This window comes from Neofelis nebulosa, chromosome 15 (genome assembly GCF_028018385.1).
Source record: "Neofelis nebulosa isolate mNeoNeb1 chromosome 15, mNeoNeb1.pri, whole genome shotgun sequence".
In the NCBI taxonomy this organism is placed as follows: Eukaryota; Metazoa; Chordata; class Mammalia; order Carnivora; family Felidae; genus Neofelis; species Neofelis nebulosa.
The window spans coordinates 34,400,376-34,426,281 of record NC_080796.1 but is presented as its reverse complement, the minus strand read 5'-3'; the positions used below and the strand labels follow the sequence as shown (position 1 = coordinate 34,426,281).

General features: G+C 35.8%; 1 protein-coding gene across 1 annotated transcript in view; it reads left to right on the top strand.

Moving 5' to 3' along the window:
* The window catches only part of CEP350 (centrosomal protein 350), a 164,173-nt gene that overhangs the window by 103,746 nt on the left and 34,521 nt on the right, over window positions 1-25,906 (top strand). Inside the window, exons 26-30 of the mRNA XM_058701136.1 lie at window positions 2,082-2,228; window positions 6,380-6,537; window positions 15,745-15,944; window positions 21,508-21,719; window positions 25,257-25,401. Coding sequence (XP_058557119.1) covers window positions 2,082-2,228; window positions 6,380-6,537; window positions 15,745-15,944; window positions 21,508-21,719; window positions 25,257-25,401 — 862 coding nt within the window. The remainder of the gene's footprint in view (window positions 1-2,081; window positions 2,229-6,379; window positions 6,538-15,744; window positions 15,945-21,507; window positions 21,720-25,256; window positions 25,402-25,906) is intronic.

Below are 25,906 nucleotides of genomic sequence, written 5' to 3'. Positions count from 1 at the left end.
TCTGCCCCTCCCTGTTCTCACTCTGCCTCTCTCTCTCAAAAATAAACAAACATTAAAAAAAATTTAAGAAAAAAAAGAAGTCATTATTTTGGACAATTTCTATCCACCACCTAATACTAAAGAACTTTTGAGATCTGTGGTGATAAGAAAGAATGTGATTTTTTGATACCGTATAATGAAATGCGTCAACATTAGGGAGATCTGCATAACTGATTGAACCGACATTTTCCAAATGACCAATGCATGATGTTTAAAAAAAAAAAAAAAAAGCCAGACAATTAAAGAGATTTGGAAAAATCTAAATATTACTCTTCTCACAATTTTTTTTTTTTGGAAAATATAGTTATTTTCTTTAAAATGCATAGTGTTATTGTATGTTCACGAGAGAGCAAGAGTAAACAAGGGCAAGTAATGTCTTAGTATTATGAAGAGAGTTTGACCCTGAGAGTCCCCTGAAAGGACCTTGGGAACCCTCTAGAGTCCATGGACCTTAGTTCAAGAACTTCAGCTCCAGAGAAATCCGTACATGTGCCCAAGGAGACAGACAATGTAAGCCTCTTCATTGTAGCATTGTTGTAATAGTAAACAACAACTTTATCCAAACATAGAGGTAATGGACACATGAAATATTATATGCCTCCAATGTTATGCAGCATTTAGGTATAAGTCAACACAAGAGAGCTATCAAAAGTAATGACTAACAAATAAAGCAAGATTGAAAATATGAATATGTGATATTATTTCTAAAATATTTAAAAACATAAACCAAACAATGTAATGTTTTTTGCAGGTAAGTGTAAATATTTGTGGAAGAATTTTAAAAGAATGTGTTGGAAGGATATATACCATGGTAGTGATTACCTGTAAGGACTTAGGGCAGAGGACATACACTGATTTTATCTGTAATGTTTTATTGCTTCACAAAATAAAGACTATGATAAAATATGATAGAATATTAACAGTTATTAATATGAGATTTTAGAAATCAGATATTTTTATGCACTTTTCTACATGTTCAGTGTTTCCAAAAATCAAATACGATTAAAAGAAATTATAAGTTGCAAATTATTCTTGTCTTTATTATGCGACAGGAACACAGATGAAAACACATTTATGATAAAACCATGACAGTCTCTTAAATTTTAACTATTATTAACAGTGAAGTGAATCACCTTTTGCCCACTTTTTAAATGGCCAACAGAAAACTTAATACCATGGTTGGAGAGTTTGGTGCAATGAAGTCTTAACTGTTTCTGGTGGCAATTTAAGTAGAGACAGTTCTTTTTTGAAAGCAATCTTTAAATGATTTTGAGGGCCATAATATGATTCATCCTCTCTGACTTGTTTCTCCTACCTTTTGGAATCTCTCCATAAATCCATAGTATGAAACAGTTATGGCATGAAAGCATTCTTTGGGATGATAAAAAAATTACAAGCGGCCCGAGTTTAGCAGTAGAATAATGGTTCCATTAACTACTTTATCTGTTATGCAAGTATTAAACAAGTGTAAAGACCGAGTGTCACTATGGAAAAATGTGGAGGGTATCTTACGTTTAAAAGGGGGACAGGAGGGTGCCTGGGTGGCTCAGTCGGTTAAGCATCTGACTTTGGCTCAGGTCATGATCTCACAGTTCGTGAGTTTGAGCCCTGCGTTGGGCTGTGTGCTGACAGCTGAGAGCCTGGAGCTTGCTTTGGATTCTAGGTCTCCCTCTTTCTCTGCCCCTCCTTTGCTCATGCTCCATCTCTCTCTTTCTCTCTCTCTCTCCTCTCTTTCTCTTTCTCTCTCTCTCCCACAAATAAATATTTAAAAAAAATTAAAAGGAGGACAGGAAATTATTAGTCTGTTGTAGTAATAGTTATTTAAAATTAAGGGATAATGTTAAATTATTTTAGCATGATATGGGGTTATCTGACTCTTTTTTTTCCTCCTTCACGATTTAAAATTTTTTCAATATTACTTTTATCTTGAAATACTGTATGTTTTTATTTTTGATATATGTGATGATTGGGCTTTCTTAAAATATTACTGTGGACTTGTGTCCTCCAAATCTCAATCCCTCTCCTAACTCTTTAAACCTTAGGCGGAAATTAAACGTCTTCAAGAAGCCAATAAGGCAGCTCGAAAGGAAAGACAACTAATTCTTAAACAGCAGGAGGAGATAGAGAGGATCCGACAGACCACCATGAAATTACAGGAGAAGCTGAAGTCAGCAGGGGAGAATAAATTGGTAAATTACATAAAATTACTATTTGTTTTCTGTCTCATGTTGCTTGCAATAATCCCTAACCCTGCCTCAGTTTCTCATATGATGGACATGTTCCTTCTAGCACTGTGATACCATAAGGTACTGGAATAAAGTTCTATGTCTGTGCCCTTATATATAATGACAGTTTTAATTTTTTTCCCATGGAGTATTCAAGTTTTGAAAGGGACACATGGTTCATATAATAGTTGAAAAATGTTTTCCATTCATAAACTCAGTTTGAACAGAGTACCTTGCTTTTGCTTATCAATCCAAATATATTCCTCAGAATTAATGAGAGAGATTATTTTTGCTCATTTTACTTATGTTAGCTATCCTATGTTAATACAATGATACAGGAGTGAAAGGAGGTATTCAGACAAAAGCAAAATGTGGATCTATTCTGAGATACTGTGAGATGTCGATATAGTGTTGGAGAACCCAGACTTGTAGCTGTATAAATAGTTATATATTTTATATATTTATATTTATATGTTTTATGTATATATAAACAGTTATATAGTTTATAAATAGTTAAATAAAGTCTCTCGTATTTTCTGCTTTGATTTTTAAAATACACCTTGGGGCGCCTGGGTGGCGCAGTCGGTTAAGCGTCCGACTTCAGCCAGGTCACGATCTCGCGGTCTGTGAGTTCGAGCCCCGCGTCAGGCTCTGGGCTGATGGCTCGGAGCCTGGAGCCTGTTTCCGATTCTGTGTCTCCCTCTCTCTCTGCCCCTCCCCCGTTCATGCTCTGTCTCTCTCTGTCCCAAAAACAAATAAAAAACGTTGAAAAAAAAAAATAAAAAAAAATAATAATAAAATAAAATACACCTTAAATTTTGAAACAATTCCAAATTTATAGAAAATTTCAAACACGGTACAAAGAACTCTGTCTTCCTGAGTTGAAAGTATGACAGTTCTCCAGCTGTCACAACAATGTGCTTTGTATCAAAAGGTAAGTTCAGAATCGCATATTGCATTAAGTTCTCATGTCTATGTTGTCTCCTTAGTCTGGAAAAGTTCCTTGACTCTTATAACCTTCACACTTTGGAAGATCACATGCCAGTTATTTTGTAGCATGTTTCTCAACTTGGATTTGTCTGATACTTCCTCATAATTAGGTTCAGGTTGTGCATCTTTGGCTGGAATATCACGGACATGATGCTGTGTTCTCCTTGCATTCAGTCAGTTGGTGTCTGATTTTGATTTATCCCATTACTGATGATGTTGACTTGACTTGATCACTTGATTAAGGTGGTGGCTATCAGACTCTACTAAAAAGTTACTTTCTTTCTCGTTATAGTTAATAAATACTTTGCATGAGTTATTTTTTAATTTTTATTAAATATATTAAAAAAATTTTTTTTAATGTTTATTTTTGAGAGAGAGAGAGACTCACACACAGAGTCTGAAGCAGGCTCCAGGCTCTGAGCTGTCAGCCCAGAGCCCGATGTGGGGCCTGAACTCAAAAACTGTGAGATCATTACCTGAGCCGAGGTTGGCACTCAATCAGCTGAGCCACCTGGGCTCCCCTGCATGAGTTACTTTGAGACTACATAAATTCTTGTTTTTCATTAAACTTCCTATTTTATTTATATCAATATGGACTGACAGATTCCTACTTTACTCAAAGGTGAATCTGTTACTGTCATTTGTTTTGATGCTCACTTTGCCCCAAATCAGACTATTTCAAGTTTCTTTTCCAGTTTCTGTGTCCTTTTGACATGTCCCAGTCAGTCTTTGAGCACTTCCATGTTTCCTGCAACAAGATGTCTCCAGGTCATTTTGTACCTTCCGTGCCCCAGACTTGGAATCAGCTGTTTGTCCAAGGAGGAAAGTTCTTTAAAAACCAGTAGGCATGCTCATTGCTATTCAGGTTTTGGCCTCCTAAAAGCAAGAAATCTAGAGAATATATAGTTTTATGTAGATATAATAAAAATATACATTTTACATGTATATTTCTGTATGTACATATACATGTTATATATATGTATGTATATATACATATGTATACGTACATATATATATATATATATACACACACACACGTATATATACATAATGAGTTCATGCTGATTCTTTGATTTCTAATCCAGCACCATAAGGTTCCATTCTAGTTTTCTCTCTTCTGAAACTTCCTTCTCTGACAGACAGCTGGTTAACATTTTCCTTAATATAGATAATTATTTGATCATTCTGTGTAACCCGTCTCCATAACCTCCACCCCTTTCCTCATGTGGATAGCCTTCTCGCCGCCCCTGGAATCTGATTCCCAAGTCAAGCTGTTCCCCCCCTCCCCCCCCCATCTCCTTGCCCTTTCTCTGTTCTCTTCTTACCTTCTTTGCACTCTGTTCTCTGTGGGAATGCCACCTCACTCTGTTTGGGCTTGTGACATGCCACGTAGGACTGCTTCCATGTAGACATCCGCATTGTTCCACTTGGGCTCGGACTTGGCACACAGGCCACCTTCCTGTGTTAGAGGCCCTCTTCATCTCGCTCCATTCAGCACACCTTATTCTGCTGTGTGTATTGTTCACAGAATAAAAACAGCCATGATTGTCCCTACTCATCTTCCTGAAAAGTTATGAACATAAATGAGTATTTGTGGGAAAGACTTACTTAAGCATATAAAGTTATTTTTTGTTCATGAGAAATAACGTATCAAGCTAATAGCTCTAGGGACGCCTGGACGGCTCAATCCATTGAGCATCCGACTCTTGATTTTGGTTCAGGTCATGATCTCAGGGTTTGGGGATCAAGTTCCTCATTGAAATCTGCACTCACAGCACAGAGGCTGCTTGGGATTCTCTCTCTTTCCCTGTCTCTCTGGCCCTCCCCCACTTGCTCATGCACTCTCTCTCTCTCTCTCTCCCCCTCTCAGAATAAATACACTTTTTTAAAAAAGCCCAATTGTTCTAAATCCTTTCATTGTAATTTTTAAGTTGAGAAAATACTGCTTTTTTCGTTAGAAATGAAGAGAAAAAAGATCCATCCCTCACTATTATTAAAATTAATTATGTGTTCCCTTCATTCTTTTTTAAAAAAGTTTTTTAGTGTTTGTTTATTTTTGAGAGAGAGACAGAGTGCAAGTGGGGGAGAGGCAGAGAGAGAGGGAGGCACACAATCTGAGCTGTTAGCACAGAGCCCGACACGGGCTTGAACTCACAAACTGCAAGATCATGATCTGAGCTGAAGTCGGACGCTCAACTGACTGAGCCACCCAGGCGCCCTGCTCTTCATTCTTTTGTCTGTACGTATAAACGTTACAGTGTCTGTAGTTTTGTATTTCTTTTGAGTGGTTCAATTTAAAAGAAATTAGGACAGGGGCGCCTAGGTGGCTCAGTTGGTTAAATGTCTGACTTCGGCTCAGGTCATGATCTTGCGGTTCATGGGTTTGAGCCCTGGGTCAGGCTCTGTGCTGACAGCTCAGAGCCTGGAGCCTGCTTCTGATTCTGTGTGTGTGTCTCTCTCAGCATTACCCACCCCCCTCCCCGCTCTCCCCTCCCTCCACCGCCCCACCCCACTCATGCTCTGTCTCTGTCTCTGTCAAAAATAAACATTAAAAAATTAAAAAATAAATAAATAAAAGAAATTAGGACAGGTACTAGTTTGCTAGCAACAGAAGATTTTGGATTTTTTTCACATCTTTTTTTTTTTTTTTTTTTAATTTTTTTTTCAACGTTTTTTATTTATTTTTGGGACAGAGAGAGACAGAGCATGAACAGGGGAGGGGCAGAGAGAGAGGGAGACACAGAATCGGAAACAGGCTCCAGGCTCCGAGCCATCAGCCCAGAGCCTGACGCGGGGCTCGAACTCACGGACCGCGAGATCGTGACCTGGCTGAAGTCGGACGCTTAACCGACTGCGCCACCCAGGCGCCCCGGATTTTTTTCACATCTTATAAGAAATTATTACACTTTGTGATTATAAATATATGTAAGATATACATAACAAAATCTGTATTTTAGCCATTTTCAAATATGTGATATAATCTTGTCTTTTAAGTAATTCCTTTATTTCTACTTTTTTATAAATATGATTTTGATAAACATAATTTTGAAATAACAGTGTTTAAGATCACTTTGAGATCTTAAATTCCAGTAAAATTGTAAAACTTTACCCTCCTTTGTTTACAGGACTCTCATAGTGACGATGATACAAAGGATAATAAGGCAACCAGTCCTGGTCCAACTGACTTGGAGACCCGCAGTCCTTCCCCCATTTCAATCTCCAGCAGTGAAACTAGCAGCATTATGCAGAAACTGAAAAAAATGAGAAGCCGCATGGATGAAAAGTAATTCATTTTTATAAATATCTCCTGTTCACATTGAAAATGATAGCAACAAATATCTTTAATGTACTTCATTAGATTAGGTTGATAAAACATAATATTTTATGAATTCAGTAGCATTTTAGCAGAATTATTAAATCAACCTAGAAGTCAGTTGACTATAGATCTTATTATAAAACAAATTTTCTTGTTTTTAATACAGTCAGATTTCTTATTTTAAAAACCAGCATAGTGGGGCGCCTGGGTGGCTCAGTCGGTTGAGCGTCCGACTTCGGCTCAGGTCATGATCTCTCAGTCTGTGAGTGTGAGCCCCGCGTCGGGCTCTGGGCTGACAGCTCAGAGCCTGGAGCCTGTTTCAGGTTCTGTGTCTCCCTCTCTCTCTGCCCCTCCCCTGCTCATGCTCTGTCTCTCTCTCTGTAAAAAATAAATAAACATTAAAAAAGAATTAAAAAAAAAAATAAAAACCAGCATAGTGATTGCACATATACCCATGACAACGTTTCCATCTTTCTTTCATTGAAAGCTAAAAGTAAGTGGGAAATTTATACTTCTCTGAAATCGGTGGATATGTCTACTGACTTAGGGAAGCAGTTAATGGTGTATCCTGAGATCTCATGCTGTGGCTCGCTGACCACTCCGGGCTTAGGTCAGATAGAAATTTTAACCTGTGAGTAGGTGTGGATTGTTCAGTTGAAACCAGAAAAACTGAAATTCTCCTGGGATGTTGAATGCTTTGGCAGTCTACCATTCTTCTCAAACATTACTAAGTATTATTTTTTTAGAAGCTTTTTTTAAAGAATGCTACCTCTACTTAAATGTAGCTCAGTTGTGTGTTGACGTTGACCATATGAAGTTACATGTACGTGAGAGTCTACTCTTCTGGGTGTAATTAAATATGCTTGTCAAGTTGCTGTTTGTGGACTCTATCCTTGACTTTATAACCATTTCTTCTTTCTTTAAATACGAAAGACAGATCCATTAAAACGTTTGACCTTTATTTTATTTTGTTAACAGTTTGAACCACAGATTGAACTTCAGTTGTATTGATATCTTTTGTCAGTGTACCACACATCACCAAATTTAATAATGCCCTGTATTTATATGTGACATCAACCTATGAGTTAATTAGCTTTTGAACAGTCAGACAGTTGTAAATCAAACCTGATTACCATAGGTGTAGTGTTATATGTTGGCACCTATTGCTTAGTTAAATTGTATTTCATAACTTTAAAATACCTAAGTTGGTTATGAAGATAAGTTTAAAAAATAAATACAGATTTTTAAAATAAATAAAAAGAGGTGAAACCAAATATTTACAAATGTGTAAGTATTCCTTTTGGATAATTCCATGGGATAGACTAAATAAGGCTTTTTTAAAAATATAGGAATTTATTGAAATGTAGACTAAAGATGCTTTCTTTCTTTCCTAATAAAATTTCCCAAAGCCTGTATAGGCATACTGTTTTACTTCAGAGATTTTTGAATTCAGAATTATCAGTCTCGTGAATTTTTATATTATAGCTGACCTGACATTTTATATATACCTCCAAATGTCTTTGGTAAATGTTGGAGGAAAGACAGCTTCAGGAATAATTTCTTCATTGATCCCTTGCTCATCTATATTAGTAAGATACTCATTGCTGGTCTTTATGAATAATATTCTGATAATTTTGATCACCTAGAAGAAGAAACTGCTAATCCTAGTCTGTTTATGAGATGAGTTAGTTCATGTAGGTGCTCATTTCAGATTTGGTTAAAGCTTTAAAAATTCTAAATAACAAATTCAAGGTTGAACTTATTGATTTTGTTCCAAGTTTTGTTAATTATTTTCTCAGAATTCAAAATATTAAACACATAGAAGTTTTGTATTATTGTTCTACCTTTGTCAATTGCTGCAGGAACCATTTGAGAAATTCAAAGAAATAGGCCTCGAAGGATTCAGTGACTTGATGTGTGTTTGAAGCAGTGCAGTTGTGTTTGTGGGTAGGATGAGGTAAGGACAGCGGTGGCAAAGGAATTAGTTTTAATGTTTAATGATGGTGCCGAAATTTGAGGATGAACTGGATGGAGTATTTTTCAAAAATAGCGATGCCCTATAAAGGAAGGTTATTGTTATGCAATGCTTTTTGATCTCTAGAACAAAATAATGTGAAAACTGGTTTTTATATACCATCCAGATCACCAGAACTTTATCATGAGATCTCTTTTAACAATATTGAGCCACCCAGGCACCCCAACAATATTGGAATGTCAGTAGAAATGCCATTAAATAGAATGAGTTCATTTTATAGTCAACAAAATCATTTGAGCCTTTGCTGCTAGGCACTATTATTTGTTCTGTAGATTTGCAAAGGCAGTCTCCCAAGAGATTACTATTTTATTGATATAAAACACCTGTCAAAAAGTATTCCTCCCTCAGTAAGTTTAGCTAACTATTGAGAAGAACTTTTTCACTATATACTGTTGCTTATTGTTAACCCTCTGAACTCTGATTCTATGACAGATATTTCTCTAAAGCAATCAAACTGTTCTCAGCTATCGTGAAAGATTTCCTTCTTTAATGTGTCATTGAGACAGCAATGCCTTTGTTAAAACTTGTATGTCTAATTTATGGCTTTTCCCGACCTTTTTATTGATCTGACATTATGTAAATAATTTCCATTTCTCAGTGTAGTGAAAAGCAAAAGAAATTTAAGTTGTGAAAAAGATTTGTAATAATATATGTTTCAGGAGCCACAGAGTGAATAGCCCTCAGTCTTTTTGGTACTGTTGCAAGTGAAATCTGAGTTTTGGTTATCATTGTGAGGGGCATTGTTTATAATATAAGTGCATTGCCTGTAATCCTGAAACATATTCATGAAGAAAACACAATGCAGTTGACTTCTTCTGTTAATTTGCCAATTCCATTTCAGGGAAATTTTTTACTGAGCAAATAAAACAGAAAGAATTGGTTTATCTTCAAGTGTTAAAATAGGATACAGTGCATATTCTCTTTCATTTAATAGCCACTATTCTTTTATATTATTTACTAAATATATACTTAGTCTTAGCAATTATTTATTGGGGAATGTATGAGTGTGCTAGGTCTGAGAGATACGAAGGTGAATCAAACAGAAACCTTGACCTAAAAGAGTATATGGTCTTGGGGCGCCTGGGTGGCTCAGTCGGTTAAGCGTCCGACTTCGGCTCAGGTCACGATCTCGCGGTCCGTGAGTTCGAGCCCCGCGTGGGGCTCTGGGCTGATGGCTCAGAGCCTGGAGCCTGCCTCTGATTCTATGTCTCCCTCTCTCTCTGCCCCTCCCCTGTTCATGCTCTGTCTCTCTCTGTCTCAAAAATAAATAAACTTAAAAAAAAAAATTTAAAAGAGTATATGGTCTAGGTGGAAAAAACAAATGTTGGTTCCTTTAGAGAAGTGTATATAAATTAATTGCTCAGAAATTCAGAGGAAGAAATTTCTACTGAAAAAATATATCAAAGCAATTTTCATGGGTGAGTGTTCTGAGTTAAGTATACTTTTGAATAAGTAAGTACTTTAATAGCATAAGAAGAAGCAAAAAATATCCCACAAACATATATTTATATTTTGGTTTGATCATTGCAGACCAAGTTAGCATGGAAAAATGAAGTCAGAACTTCTGAAACATTCATTTTAAATATTTTAAAATATTCCCAGTTAGCTTAGAAACCATTAAAGGAGCAAATTAACTTACTTGGTTTTAAATAATCATAAAGTTAAACAGATAAATATTGTATGACATAGATGTGTCTAAAAATATTTGTGGTAGTGTCTGATAAATATTAAAATCTTCACCATTAATCTACTGAGTTAAAAAGTTAAGGATTTGCGGGGCACCTGGGTGGCTCAGTGGGTTAAGCGTCTGACTTCGGCTCAGGTCATGATCTCATGGTTTGTGAGTCTGAGCCCCATGTCGGGCTCTGTGCTAACAGCTCAGGGCCTGGAGCCAGCTTTAGATTGTGTGTCTCCCTCTCTCTCTGCCCCTCCCCTGTTTGCACTTTGTCTCTCTCTCTCTCTCTCTCAAAAATAAATAAACATTAATTTTTTTAAAAAAAATTTAAAAAAATAAAAAAAATTAAGGATTTACAAGGGAAGACTTTTGATATTCCATTAAAGAAGACATTTTCATTAGAATTTTATTTTTTTTATTTTTATTTTTATTTTTTTTTTTTTTTTTTTTTTTTTTTCAACGTTTATTTATTTTTGGGACAGAGAGAGACAGAGCATGAATGGGGGAGGGACAGAGAGAGAGGGAGACACAGAATCAGAAACAGGCTCCAGGCTCCGAGCCATCAGCCCAGAGCCTGACGCGGGGCTCGAACTCACGGACCGTGAGATCGTGACCTGGCTGAAGTCGGACGCTTAACCGACTGCGCCACCCAGGCGCCCCTAGAATTTTATTTTTTTTAATTTTTTTTTCAACATTTTTTATTTATTTTTGGGACAGAGAGAGACAGAGCATGAACGGGGGAGGGGCAGAGAGAGAGGGAGACACAGAATCGGAAACAGGCTCCAGGCTCCGAGCCATCAGCCCAGAGCCTGACGCGGGGCTCGAACTCACGGACCGCGAGATCGTGACCTGGCTGAAGTCGGACGCTTAACCGACTGTGCCACTCAGGCGCCCCTCATTAGAATTTTAATAAGTGTGTTGGGGCGCCTGGGTGGCTCGGTCGGTTAAGCATCCGACTTCGGCTCAGGTCATGATCTCATGGTACGTGAGTTCGAGCCCCGCGTCGGGCTCTGTGCTAACAGCTCAGAGCCTGGAGCCTGTTTCAGATTCTGTGTCTCCCTCTCTCTCTGCCCCTCCCCTGTTCATGCTCTGTCTCTCTCTGTCTCAAAAATAAATAAACGTTAAAAAAATAAAAAATTTTAAAAAAGTGTGTTAAATATCATTGCCTTAAATTAGAAATAGAATTTTCTTGGAGAAGGTTCTAGACTGAATGAATCCTGATAGTCTGATAATTTTCTTTATGTTCTAGGTTAGGAATAATATACCTGCATTTTGTTTATTTAAGTATATGCAAATTATTAGGCACTTTTAAGTAATAGAATAAATTTTGCTTAAGAAAAAATACAAGACTTCCTTTTCTTTTGTCAGTACTATCCATATCCTCATATTCCTCATATCATTAAAAATGCTTAAAGACTAGAAGAATTAATTCATTTTAAAATTTAAAACACTGTGTTTCATTTTTACTTACTTACAATATAGAATTAATTTTTGGTCCAGAAACAATTTTAAAATGATTTAAAGTATTATATTTTTGTGTTTTTTTAAAATATTTTTTGGAGTCAAATGATTTTACAACTCAAAATTTCATTTAAAATTTACATCATAATTTTACTCTTTCAAATTATAGCATGGTTTTATAATCTGTTGGAACATAATCTACAATTATATTAGCTCACTGGGAAAAAAGCTTCTCATTTATGTCACATGATCTAGCAGTATGTTGAGGTAGCAGTATGTTGAGGTATTTAAAAAAATGTGAGGAGGTACTTGGAGAAAGAGTTGGAAACTGCTGGAACTAAAAGGTCTCTTAGGGACGTCATCTAGTATAGTCCTTTGGTTTCACAGGAAGAAATTGAGGCCATGGACATAAGTGATTCATCCCACATCTCACACGTTGCATAGTGGCAGGACTAGAACTCAGACCCTGCTTTCTGGATGCCAGCCAGCCAGAGTTAACGTTGAGTTAAGTTAGCATATCTGCTTTCAACCTCCTAGCTTAAAAAAAAAGAAAAACTACAATGATGACTTAGAGTTATCTCCGTAGAAATTGACCCTTCTAAATAAATAGGATTTGTTTAAATTGGAAGAGTGCTCAGTGGCTGTTTATCTGTATATGTGTAGTTTAGAGTGTGAAAGTGTGACTTTAAAAGAGAACTAATAACTCATGAATTTCTTAAGATTAAATAAGAACATAATTATTTGCATACTAGATTAAATCTATTTTGTATCTAATTGTCCCCAGTCCAGTGTTCTGTTAAGCATTCTTGCTGCGGGATGCCTTGACACCAACCGTAATGCATATTGGCAGCATTTTCTATTAGTAGGCATTTATGTCTCCATCATTTACAAATTTCTTTCTTATTTGTGCAGCATCTTGGAGGATTGTTAACTGTAGTGTGAAGTACTGCCTTTTTTATTTCAACTTTATTTTATTTAACTTGTAAAGGACACTACTTCTAGAATACACATATATTAAATCAAGAACATATGTTTCCGGGAAGAAGTTTTAACTTTAAGTTAAACTTTTCTCATACTGTATCTTAAACTATTTTCTTCTCTTTTTCTATTAGCTATTTTTTTTGTTGTTCATTCCCAACTTAGAGCTTTTGAATATGCTTAATCCTTATAAATGAAAAATAAATGGTCAGTACTTGTTCTAATAGAGAAAATTATTATTCTCTATATTGGGCTAGACAAATTTAAATTGTATCTTTTTTACAGTTTATTTTACATGTTTCAATATCATTCTACTTTTTATACTAGGTCATGCATGCATTTAGCAGTTATGTACTTAAGAGGGTGGGTGATATTTGAATATTATGAATAGAGTTTTTGGACCATTTGCTGAGTAATTTGTTTTTCCATATTTTGATAATTAGCATCAAAATAAGTTTATTATACATTCATAAAGAATGGCAAGGAAGATTGCAGTGTCTTACTAAAATTTGACAAAATTGTTTTTCCTTGAACTTCAGTGCAGAAAATCCAGGCAATCCAGATACGAATGTGTATGTATGTGTGTGTGTATATATATATATATATAAGTATATGAAGGGGAGGAGAAATATTAAGTTGTATGTGGGGAAACAGACATTGAAATAGTCTGTTATCTAAAGATACATGTGTAAGCAAGATTCTACATACTTTTAAAATCCAAATGAGTGGCTGGATTTATACCTAGATTTTCTCACTTCTGTGACATACTGATATTATTCCTTGCCCTTCCAAGGCAAAAAGCGTTGCCTTGATCTACAGGTTATTGTTGTGTGCATGTGAACAGGAGCATGCTCTGTCAAAGAGAATTAACCTTTCAAACTATTACTAGACTTAGTTATCCTTTCGAATATATATATATATATATATATATATATATATATATATATATATGATTTATTTACTATTTAAATAGTAAAGAAGAGAAACTAGTGGGTTTTTTCTACTTTTATAACTCTAACACATGAAATTTTCTTCTTACCTTTAACCTTATGATTGAGCTGTCCACAGCATGATTTATTTTTTATTTATTTTTTGCTGCTGGGAGTATTTATTGCAACAAGCTTACGTTATTCTTAATTATGCATCCTCATATTTTATGGAATGGATATGGTATTTCAATCTTATTAAAGTGGGCCTTTGTTAAATATAAAGCACGATACCTCCAGTGGGTCCTGTGAGCAGTAAGTTTTATGTGGGAGAGGTGAATAAGACATTTTTACTATAAATTTAATTTCCAAATTATTTTCAAGCTAGATCATGATGGTAAGGTCAAATAAGGCAAATGCAGTGGTTTTTATTTATTTAATTTTAATCTTAAAATAGATGACAAGGTACAGATACAAAAATCATTTGCTCAGGGTTACATATGTTTGTATAATTGCTGATGTACCAGGTTCACAGCCATAGTTGTTGTACTCTGTGTTAAAGCTTATGGGAAAACTTACTTAGCTCCACACTGTACTTTACTCACAAACAAGTAAATTTACCTGAAACTATAAGTAATGGTTAAGCAACATCTGAGGAGAAAGGCATGTTTATTCAGAAATCACTGGTAAGATCTATAATAGCACATGTTTTATATGTCACACAGAGTAGAACACTTGCTTTGACGGAGTAGCTTATAATGTTATTCAGGAAGCATATTAAAAGTTCTCCACTCAGCTCTTATGCTTTCCCTTTCTCACTCTTCTGCCTCTTGATCCCTTGGTTTTAAAATCTTCCTCCTTATTTTGTAGACACTGCTCTCCTGTTCACTACTTCTTCTCTGTCTTTACGTCTCACCACTGGGCCTCTCTCAGTGTCTGTTTTCCCAACCTTCATCCCAAATTCCAGCTGTATATCTACAACCAGTTGGTCAGGTAACTTTGCACCTTTTTCAGTGCACTCTTTGATAGAGCATGCTCTGTTCTTTTTGTTTGTTTTGTTTGCTTTTTTTTCTTTTTCTTTTTTTTCATAACAGCCTGGAGCCTTCTTGTCAAATGTCCCATAGATGGTACCTTTTTGTTTCCACATTAATTTGACATGCTGATTGTTCAAGAAGCGGAATGACAGTTTTTGTGCTTTTTATTAAGTGTTCGTTGGATGTGTGAACGCATTTTTGTTGATTAGCTACCAATACAGATCTAACACCAATAACATGAGCAGCCCACCTTTTATTTGGCTGTGGCATCTACATTTGAGGAGAGTTTAATAGTAGCTTTTTAAACTACTCAGATAACTTTTCCTAAATCAGAAATTTCTCTAAATCCTTTGGAGCTAAGATATATCGAGCTATTGAATTTCAGAGATCAGGTTAAATTGAGAAATTTGAGGCATTTGGTGCATCCTTTTACTCAAGTAAATAAAGTTATGTTTATATGCATAAGGCATCTGACTGTGGTGCTGTGTTCTCTCCATAATTGTCACCCGACTTTGCATCTCTTAGGCAATAGGAACCAAAGATGGGTATAGTGAGTGATACCTGAAATAAAACCAGACTGAATTTGAAAATAAAAGTCAAAAAGGGACATGAACACGTTTTTTTGTTTGCTTGCTTGTTTGGGGGCTTTGAGATTTGTTTTTTGTTGTTGTTTTGGTCTTTGTTGTTTTGGTTTTGTGTGTTTTCTGGTCTGAGCCTTCAGAATAAGTTCTTCATCTGTTATGAAAAAGAATCACCTATGAGAAGTGAATATGTAATTTCAGGATTATCAGTCCTGGTTGTCCAGAAATTCTGAAGATTTTCTTTTCTGAATTTGCCACCATTTTTCCTTTGCTAATCTTTCCAAACAATTAGAAGTAAAACATAAATTCTCTCCTTTTCTGAATGATTCACCAAAGCTTCTGTTACTTCAAGCCTTTTTCAAAGGAGTAGTATGAGTGTGTTGTTTTTACTCAGCTTGTTGCGAAGGCAGTGAGTGGTATAGAGCTCTAAGTGCTTTCTGCCTGTAGATTTATTCTCTGATCGTCCCTCATGGTGTGACCGTAGGTTTCTGACAAAGCGAGAGCAGAAACTAATGCAACGGCGACAACACGCAGAGGAGCTGCTGGAGTGGAAGAGACGTTTGGATGCAGAGGAAGCAGAAATTCGTCAAATGGAGAAACAAGCTTTGGCTGCCTGGGACAAAGAATTAATAAAACCTAAAACTCCGAAGAAAGAAATTGAGGACCAGAGAACAGAACAGAAAGGTAATAAATGTTAACTCCATTCACTCTGCAAACCCAAGCCTAATGTAACCAAAAGATTGACTTCATTATTTTTAAAAAAGGTGGATGATTAAATGTGAAGAATGCGATATAACTGCAAATGCCACAGACCTTGGAATTATGAGACTGTTGTGAATAACTTTATGCTAACATATCTGAGAACTGAGAAGAAATGGGTGAATTCTGTGAAATGGAAGTGGGTTATTCCACGACCAAGTGGGGTTTAACACATCCTAAAAAATCAACAGGGCAGATTACTTAAACGGATCAAAGGAGAAAAATTACATGACATCTGAATGGATTTGGAAAAGGTACTTGATAAAATCCAAAAAGCATTTCTAATAAAACAAATTTCAGATCAAAGTACCAATAGAAGGGAGCTTTCTTTATGTGATCTAGGATATCTATGAACAAAAATGAAAAACCAAACCTACTACAAGATACTGCTGTTAGTGATAAAACATAGAAAACTTTCCCTTTAAATTTGGAAAGAAGATAAAGATGCTTTTATTTCACCTAAGCAGTGAAAGGAAGAAGCAAAACTTATTATTATAGAAAATCCAGCATTTAACAAGTGAATCGAGCATGGTTGCTAAGTTCATAAACAAAATTCAATTACACGTCTATAGACCAGCAGAAATTGGTTAGAAAAATCTAATTAAAAAAATGTTTATTTTGAGAGAGACAGAGTGCAAGTGAGGGAGGGGCAGAGAGAAAGGGAGAGAAAGAATCCCAAGGAAGCTCCACGCTCAGCACGGAGCCTGATGCAGGGCTCAATCCAACGACTGGGAGATCATGACCTGAGCTGAAATCAAGAGTCAGATGCTTCACTGACTGAGCCACTCAGGCGCCCCCAGAAAAATTAATTTTTAAAAGAGATGCCATTTATCATAGAAATAAAAAAACATGAAGTACTAGGAATAAATTTAACAAAAAAATATGTAAGATATTTATGGAGAAAACTTTAGAATGTTATTAGGAGACATTACAGAAGACCAAAATAAATAGAAAGCTTTTCCATTCTCACAGATTCAGTGTCATTAAAGATGTTAATTCTGCCTGAACTTATTTGTAGATTCAAGGCAGTTTAAATCAGAAATTCAACAAGATTTCTTCCTCGGGTTTGATAAGCTCGTTTTACAATGTGTATGAAAGAACAAAGGACCAAAAAGCAAAGACACTGCTAAAGATGAACCACAAAATGGAGAACTTACATTACCAGATACCAAAACTTGTAAAAGTATAATGATTAAAACGGGATTATTTGTACAGAGATACACAAATAGACTATGAAACGGCCCAGAAAAAGACCCATGCATATGTGTAAAGTTGACTTCTGACACAGGTAACTTTGCAGAGCAGTGAAGGAAGGAGGGACTCTCCACTAAATTTGGAGGGCAGGAAAAAATGAAATTGGATCCCTACATTGACAATATAGAAAGATCCAGCTGAAGGTTTAAAAAAAAAAAAAAAAAAGGCTTAAATGTGAAAATTAGAATTATGACACTTTTAGACCATAGAAGAGAATATCTATATGACATCAAGGGGAGGGAGAGATTTCTTTAATAGGTTATACAAAGCAAAACCACAAAGGGAAATACCAATACCTTTGATTTCAATAAATTAAGAATTTGTATTCATTAATACACCATAGAGAAAGTAAAACAACAAAATAAAAAAAGATATTTGCAACACATATGACTGACAAAGGAATAGTAGAAGAACATGCAAGCAGCTCCTGTGAATCAAAAATAAAATGACAACCACATTTTAAAAATAAGGGAAAGAGCAGATAATTCACAATGAAGAACTCCAAATCATCAATAAACATCTGAAAAGATGTCACATGTATTGGTAATCAGGGCATAAAAACCATAAAGAAATACTGCTTCCCTTCCTAGGGCTGCTGGAACAAATTATCACAAATTTAGTAGCTTAAAAAAAAGTTTTATTCTCTCACTTCCAGGGGCCAGAAGTATAGGAGCAAGGTGTTGGCAGTGCTGTGCTCCCTCTGAAAGATCCAGGGAACAGCTCTTCCCTTCCTTCTTCTGGCTTGTGGTTATGCTGTCGGCATCTCTTGTGTCTGCCTAACTCCAGTCTCACACTCTTCTCCATGCCTGTCTGTTCCTCTTTTGTCTCATAAGGAAACTTTCAGTGGATTTAGGGCCAACCTGGATAATTCAGGGTGATCCTATCATGAGATCCTTAATTACATCTGCAAGGACCCTTTTTTCCAAAAAGAATTGCATTCACAGGTCCGGGGGGTTAAGACATGGACATATCTTTTCCAGGACCATCATTCAGCCCATTCACAATACCCATCAAGCCCCTAGGTATGTAGGTGGAACATGGAACTGCTGGTGTATTAATTGTTAAACCTAGTTTGGAAAACAGGTTGAAAAAAAGAGGCGTTAAAAATAATCAATAAAATCATAAAAGTGAGGTACACGTATTTCACGATTCAGCGGTTCCATTCCCAGAAATGAATCCTAGAGCAGTGGTTCTTAAAATATGGCCCAGGAAGGGCGCCTGGGTGGCTCAGTCGGCTAAGCGTCCGACTTCGGCTCAGGTCACGATCTCACGGTCCGTGAGTTTGAGCCCCGCGTCAGGCTCTGTGCTGACGGCTCAGAGCCTGGAGCCTGTTTCAGATTCTGTGTCTCCCTCTCTCTGACCCTCCCCCGTTCATGCTCTGTCTCTCTCTGTCTCAAAAATAAATAAACGTTAAATAAATAAATAAATAAATAAAATATGGCCCAGGAAACTCTGGGGGAGTCTCTAAGATCCTTTCAGAGGATGTGGGGGTCAAAATTATTTTTATAATGATACTATCATGTTGTTTGCCTTTTTCACTGTGTTGACATTACGCTGATGTAGCAAAAATAAGGGTGAGTAAAATTGCTGACGTCTTAGCATGAATCAAGGCAGTGGCACCAAACTGTGTTATTAGTAGCCTTGTATTCTTCACCACTTTGTACTAACGATAACATGCCAGTTTTATGTAAGACTGCCCTGAAATAAGCACTTACGAATACTAATTTTGTTGAATCTCAACCTTTGGGTACATATCTTTTTAATACTTTGTGTGACAAAATAGGAAATATGCACGAAGCACTTGCATTTGCTGAAGGTTGGTGGTGGCTTTGAAGAAAAGCACATAATGCAGTGGTTTGAATTGCAAGCTGAACTAGCCGTTTTTTTTCATGGAGTACCATTTTTACTTAAGTGTCTAAAAAACTGGTTATTCATACTTGTGTATTTGGCAGTTTCTCAGAAATAAATGAGGCAACTTTGTTCAGAGACAACAGGGGCTACATTTATTGCCAGGGATAAAATTTAAGCTTTCAAGCAAAAATTTCGGATTTTAGAAATGCCGTTTTCCCCATCTTGAGCTGGACAGCTTTCCAATACTTAAAAGACTTTCCTGATATGATGGGTGATGATACTAATCAGGGTCATTTTTTCATATTGCGCGATAAAATGTGTCAACATTGGGAAGATCTTCAGAACTCAGTGAACCAGTGTTTTCCAAATGACCAGTGATGATTTAGAGAATCATGCATGGGTAGAAAACCCATTTAAAGTACAGAGTTGACCAAAGGATTTTAATGTAACATCACAAAAAGTTTATTGATATGGTTTTAGGTTCTACATTCCAGCTAAAATACAAGGAACTACCAATGGTCAAATTTCAGTGTAGCATCAAAAAAGAATATCCACGATTATCTGTACAGACTGTTACAATACTCTTCCCTTTTCTAATTACATATATTCTTTGAAAGGCCAGATTTTCTGCATATGCTTCAGCCAAAACAACAGATAGTCACAGATTGCAGACAGAAGCAGATAGGAGATTCCAACTGCCTTCTGTTAAGCCAGACATTACAGATATTTTAAAAAATGTAAAACAATTCCTCTCCTTTCAACTAAGCCTTTTTTGGAAAAATGTAGTTATTTTAAAATTTAGTAAATGTCATTATGTTAAATGTAGATTTATTACTGTTTTTAAATATTTTAATTTTTTTTCCATTTTAACTTCTAGTATGATTAATATTGATAGATATAACCATATCTGTAACCACAGAAAAAGCTTTTTGTGGTCTTCAGTGATTTTTCAGAGTATAAAGATGTCCTGAGACCAAAATGTTTAACTGCTGTCTTAGAGCAATGTTTTTCCTGTTCAACTCTCTAATTTATTAGAACTGTTGGCCTCCTTAATCATGGAAAAAGTGTAATTGGGTAAATGTGATAAGACAAAGGCAATTTTAATGCAATTTTAATCTCATCAAATACAGCCTATGAATAGTTTAACTGTTTAATAAAGTAAAGTAACCTAAAAGAAAAAATTGAGTTGACCCTTAAACAACACAGGGATTAGGGATGCCAACCCACACACAAAAATTCATGTATAACTTTTGACTCCCCCAAAACTTTAGCAATAGCTTACTGCTAACCAGAAGGCTTACTGATAACATAAATAGCTGATTAGCCCGTATTATGTATGTTATATGTATTATATAGTACATAATATATTACAGTATCGTATTATTCTTAAAATAGGATAAAGAATATGTTTTAAAAAATCATAAGGAAAATACATTTATAGTATTGAATTGAATTGTATTTATTTTTAAAAATGCACATATAAATGGACTTGTGCAGTTCAAACCCATGTTATTCAAGGTATTGCTTATGTTAAATAAGCTTATTTTGCAGATTTCAGACCCAGAATCTTAAATGAGACTTTTAGAATTGAGTATGTCAAATGTTAGCAGTACTGATGCAAAATATGATATTATCTAATTCTTGTGGGGCATTATACCTACAAAGACAAAGAAGGAAAACAAAGTAAATTCTTAAAATTATACAAGTATAATGTCAAGGTTTTTCTGTTTAGTGTCAAACATATTTGTTTTCTTGGAAAGAGCAAGGGTTATAACGGACAGGAAATTCCAGAGACAAGATAGTGCTAAAAATTCTGGAAGCACTAAATGAAATTCACTGTATATCTCCATCGATCATGCAGCTCTAGTTCATTCATTATTGTTGCTATGTTACATGTTATTGGCTAAATATACCACAATTTATTCATTTTACTATCCGCAGATATTTGTGTTTTTTAAACCATGTAAATGTCTCCTACTGTATATATGCAAGATTTCTCTAGGGTGTATACTTAGTGGAATTGATAGATAATGGAGTACTGTCATCTTTTCCAAGTATTGCCACATTGTTTTTCAAAGTGGTTGGACCAACTTACACTCATATATGAGAATATGAGTTGTTATTGCTCTGTAGCTTCCCAGTTAGGTTGTCAGTCACTGTCATTGCTGATTATATGTTTACAGATCTCTTCTTCAGTTTGCTGCTAGCCAAAATTCTTAGACTAACAGACTTTACAGTAATGTGATTCCTTAAGTGGTGGGATTAAAATTGTATCTAAATGCAATTGGTGAAATTATGCAAAAGCAAATGTAAAGTGTAGCTGTGGAAAATTTCTTTTGACCAAGACTGTGGTCTTTTTCTTGTTTTTACTCTCTCTTTGTAGAAATAGCAAGTGAAGCAGAATCTCCAGTACCTTCTTACTCTCACCTCCACAGTGAAAGCTCTATTCCAGAAGAATTGGGCAGTCCTGCTGTTGGATGTATACCCTCCGAGTCTATAGTTCAGGAGCAGTCAGGGAGTCCAGATCATAGTGTACTTACTGAAGAAATGGTTTTTTCACAAGAACTGGAATCTTCTACCTCTCCTAGTAAACATGTAAGTTAATGTATATTTATTCCTTAAAGCTTCTTTAGAACAAAGTCTTCTGAAAGTTATATTATTAACAGTTAACATTCTTGCAATTAATGACAGAGTTGACTATTGCCCATACCTGTAACATACAGCATATGACATTTGGACAGGAATAAAGCTTTTCATAGATTCCTAAAGATTAATAAATAAATAAATTTAAGTTTTAGTGGCAGTCGTAAAATTATATATTATTAAGTCTATTAATATTGAGGGGATATGAAGTTCTAAAATCTTTAAAAGATAATTTAAGTTTAATTTAAATTAAACTTAAAGATAATTATAGAGGGACAATACAAGTGCTTATTAAAATCTGTATTCTGACCTATAATAGAAACAGTAAGATCTTAAACCATATCATTGTGCCTTTTCTATAATTTGGTTAATAGTTGCCCTTATAACTCATAAATCAGAATAAAAGTAATGGTTTCATTTCTTTAAGGCAGATCTGAAATGGTTATTGACTCTGAATTAGAATAATGGTCACTTCTAGAATAAGATTTTCCACATTGTCCTTAATTCTGTATTTCATTTAAAAAAAAAAAAACCTATCTGATGAGGGGGCCTGAGTGACTCAGCCTGTTAAGTGTCCAGCTCTTGATTTTGGCTCAGGTCATGATCTCACAGTTTGTGGGATCAAGCCCTGCGTCGAGCTCTGTCCTGACAGCTCAGAGCCTGCTTGGGATTCTCTCGCTCCCTGTCTCCAGCCCCTCCTCCCCCGCCCCTCTCAAACTAAATAAATAAAACTAAAAACAAAAACAAAACCTATCTGATAAAAACTTAAGTTTAGAAACGTAACTGTTTCTTTTTAAATTTGATTTTATAAAGCCTACAAAAGAATTAGCATAATATTATTAAATATTAAGTGAACATAAACTTTGTTAAAGTCTCTGTCTAAAAAAAGGAACCCATTTAATTTCAAAATGGAGTATCTTTTGATAGAGTCTTCATTTCACTGTGGATGTGAAGGATGAATTGCATTTCCTCTATTGAAAAATCAGATTTATGTGTGTTTAGCACCTGAAAGATTTGGGGGAAAACATTTTTTATCCAGTGATCCAATGAAGAACCTATTCTGTGCTGTGTAGCAAAATATTCCAATGCCTTGGGCACATACTTGAAAGCAGAGTTTTTAGATTATAAAAGGCTTCTAATTAAATTATATTAGCAAATTCTTAGTTATTATGTGAAAATAGGCTTGTATACATAAACGTAGTATGGAATTTACAACCAAACTATGCTTTTTGGCACAATCTTAATATTACTTCCTGTGAATTGGTTAAATCCCACCTAGCATTGTTATTGACATTCAAAATAGGCTGATCAAACACTAAAAACTAGTTTTTTTCCTGACAAGCAAATATGGCAAAGAAATAAAACTAGTGTGTCTTAAAGTGATTTTTTATAACTGGGGCACCTGGGTGGCTCAGTTGGTTGAGTGTCCGACTTCAGCTCAGGTCATGATCTTGCAGTTCGTGGGTTTGGACCCTGGGTCAGGCTCTGTGCTGACAGCTTGGAGCCTGGAGCCTGCTTCAGATTCTGTGTTTCCCTCTTTCTCTGCCCCTCCCCCGGTCGGCCTCTCTCTTTCTCTCTCAAAAATAAACATTAAAAAAATGTTTAAGTGATTTTTATTTTTATTAAAAAAAAAAATTTTTTTAACGTTTATTATTGAGAGACAGAGAGAGACAGAGTGGGAGTAGGGGAGGGACAGAGAGAGGATGAGACACAGAATCTGAGGCACGGTCCAGGCTCTGATCTGTCAGCATAGTGCCCGACGCGGCACTCGAACTCACAAACTGTGAGACCATGACCTGAGCCGAAGTCGGACCCCCAATCGACTGAGCCACCCAGGCACCCCTAGTGATTTTTATAATAAAAAACTAATACTTATTCGTGCTTACTTACCAAGTGCCAGCTAATATGCCAATGCCTTATGTGGATTATCCTCACAAGAAATCTAGAGATACTGTTTTAAGCCCCACTCTGAAGCTCAGCGGGCTAGGAAACCTGCCCAAATTCACAGATACAGGAAGTGATGATAGCCAGGAATCAAATTAGATATTCCCATTTCCTCCTGGTGGCAGCATAGAAATGATGTCCTTTGTAATCTCTTGTAGACAGTCTTCTTACACTTTGTTTTCTTCCCTTCCTCCTTCCCTCCCTTCTTTCCTTCCTTCTTCAAAATAGTACATTTTGAGTATTTAAAAAAAATTTTTTTAAATTTTATTTTAGAGAAAGAGAGCGTGTGAGCAAGGGAGAAGGGCAGAAGGAAAGAGAGAGAAAATGAGAGAGAGAGAGAGAGAGAGAGAGAGTGAATATCTCAAGCAGGCTCCACTCTCAGCACAGAGCCTGATGTGGGGCTCAATCCCACGATGCTGGATTCATGACCTGAGCTGAAATCAGGTCATGAGCATTGGGACGCTCAACCGACCGAACCCCCCAGGCATCCCCATATTTAGTATTTTTAAAGTTTTTTTTTTCCAGTTTTATTGAGATATAATTGATACACAACACTGTATAAGTTTAAAGTATATAGCATAATGGGTTGGCATACATACATTGTGAAATGATTGCCACAATAAGTTTGGTTGACATCTCTCATCTCATAAAGTTAAAAAAAATTTTCCCTTGTAACAAGAACTTTTATGCTCCTCCCTTAGCAACTTTCACATATACCACACAGCAATGTTTAACTCTAGTCATCACATTTTACATTACATCCCTAGGACTTATGTATTTTATAACTGGAAGTTTGTACCCTTCCCACCTTCACCCAATTTCCCCACAACCCCCACGTCTGGTAACCACAAATCTGATCTCTTTTTCTATGAGTTGAGTTTTTTTTTTTTTTAGATTCTACACATAAGTGAGATCATACAGTATTTATCTTTCTCTGTCTAACTTATTCCCCTTAGCATAATGCCCTCATGGTTCATCCATGTTGCAAATGGCAGGATTTCCTTCTTTCTTTACAGCTGAATAGTGTGTTCCTGTGTGTGTGTGTGTGTGTGTGTGTGTGTGTGTGTGTGTGCGCGTCCATGCGTGCACATGCATGTGCACTTGTGCACACATGCACCACATTTTCTTTATCATTTATCTGTCAATGGAGAATTCCCATATGATCCAGCAACTCCACTTCTGGGTGGAGTCTTCTGAAGGAAATGAAATCACTATGTCGAAAAGATATCTGCACTCCCGTGTTTAGAATTTTTTAAATTAAAAAAATAAATGAATAAGAGGGTAACTATCACTTATACAATAGCCACTCCTACTTTATTTTAAACCTCTCTAAAAAGCATGCTTCTCTGTAACTTTTTTGTATAACTTAAAAAAAATTGAGGTCGATTTATCCTTTGTATAATTTGTAAACTGTTTTTACTTTTTATGTCATAGAGTTACTTAACACTCTTTGTATATATTATTAACTGCTTGGTATCTCAAATGCTAACTGGACTTTACAACTGTATCACAAAACACTTCCCATTTGGTTTTCTGTTTGAACAGTCACCTCCCAAAAGCTGCACATCAGTATCAAAGCAGGAGTCTAGCAAAGGAAGTCATAGGACTGGAGGACAGTATCGTCTACCTATCAAGTCCCATCAACACTGTTCTAGTTGGTCAGATGAGTCATTATCTATGACACAGTCAGGTAAGAGTAATAACAAGGAGTTTTCTTTGTATTATATTTGAATACCTCTTTAATAAGCTTTGTCTGTCCATATGTTAGTGTAATGTTATCCTTTCTCTCATTTGTAAAGGCTTTTTTCTTGCCAAGAGTAAATCACATAATTCAGTGCTTTTCATTGATAATTAATTATTTCCCTAATTACACAAAATTGACAAACTGTTATATTCTTGGGTTGTTAATGGGCAAGTCATTTATTCATCAGACATTTGTTGAATATTTTTTTCTATGTGCCAGACACTGCTTATGTGTTCCCATAGTGCTCTGTGCATCAGCTTATACCAGACAGCATATAAATTGTAACCAGACTTTACCCAGCAGGTCTCCCCTACTAGCATATAGACTTCTGGAAAGGAGAGTCTAATTTGTTAATAATTGGTGGCACCAGGACCTACCAGGTACTTTGCATTGCACATGGCAGGTATTTATTAAATGCTCCTTTCTTTTTTTTTTTTTTTTTTTAATGTTT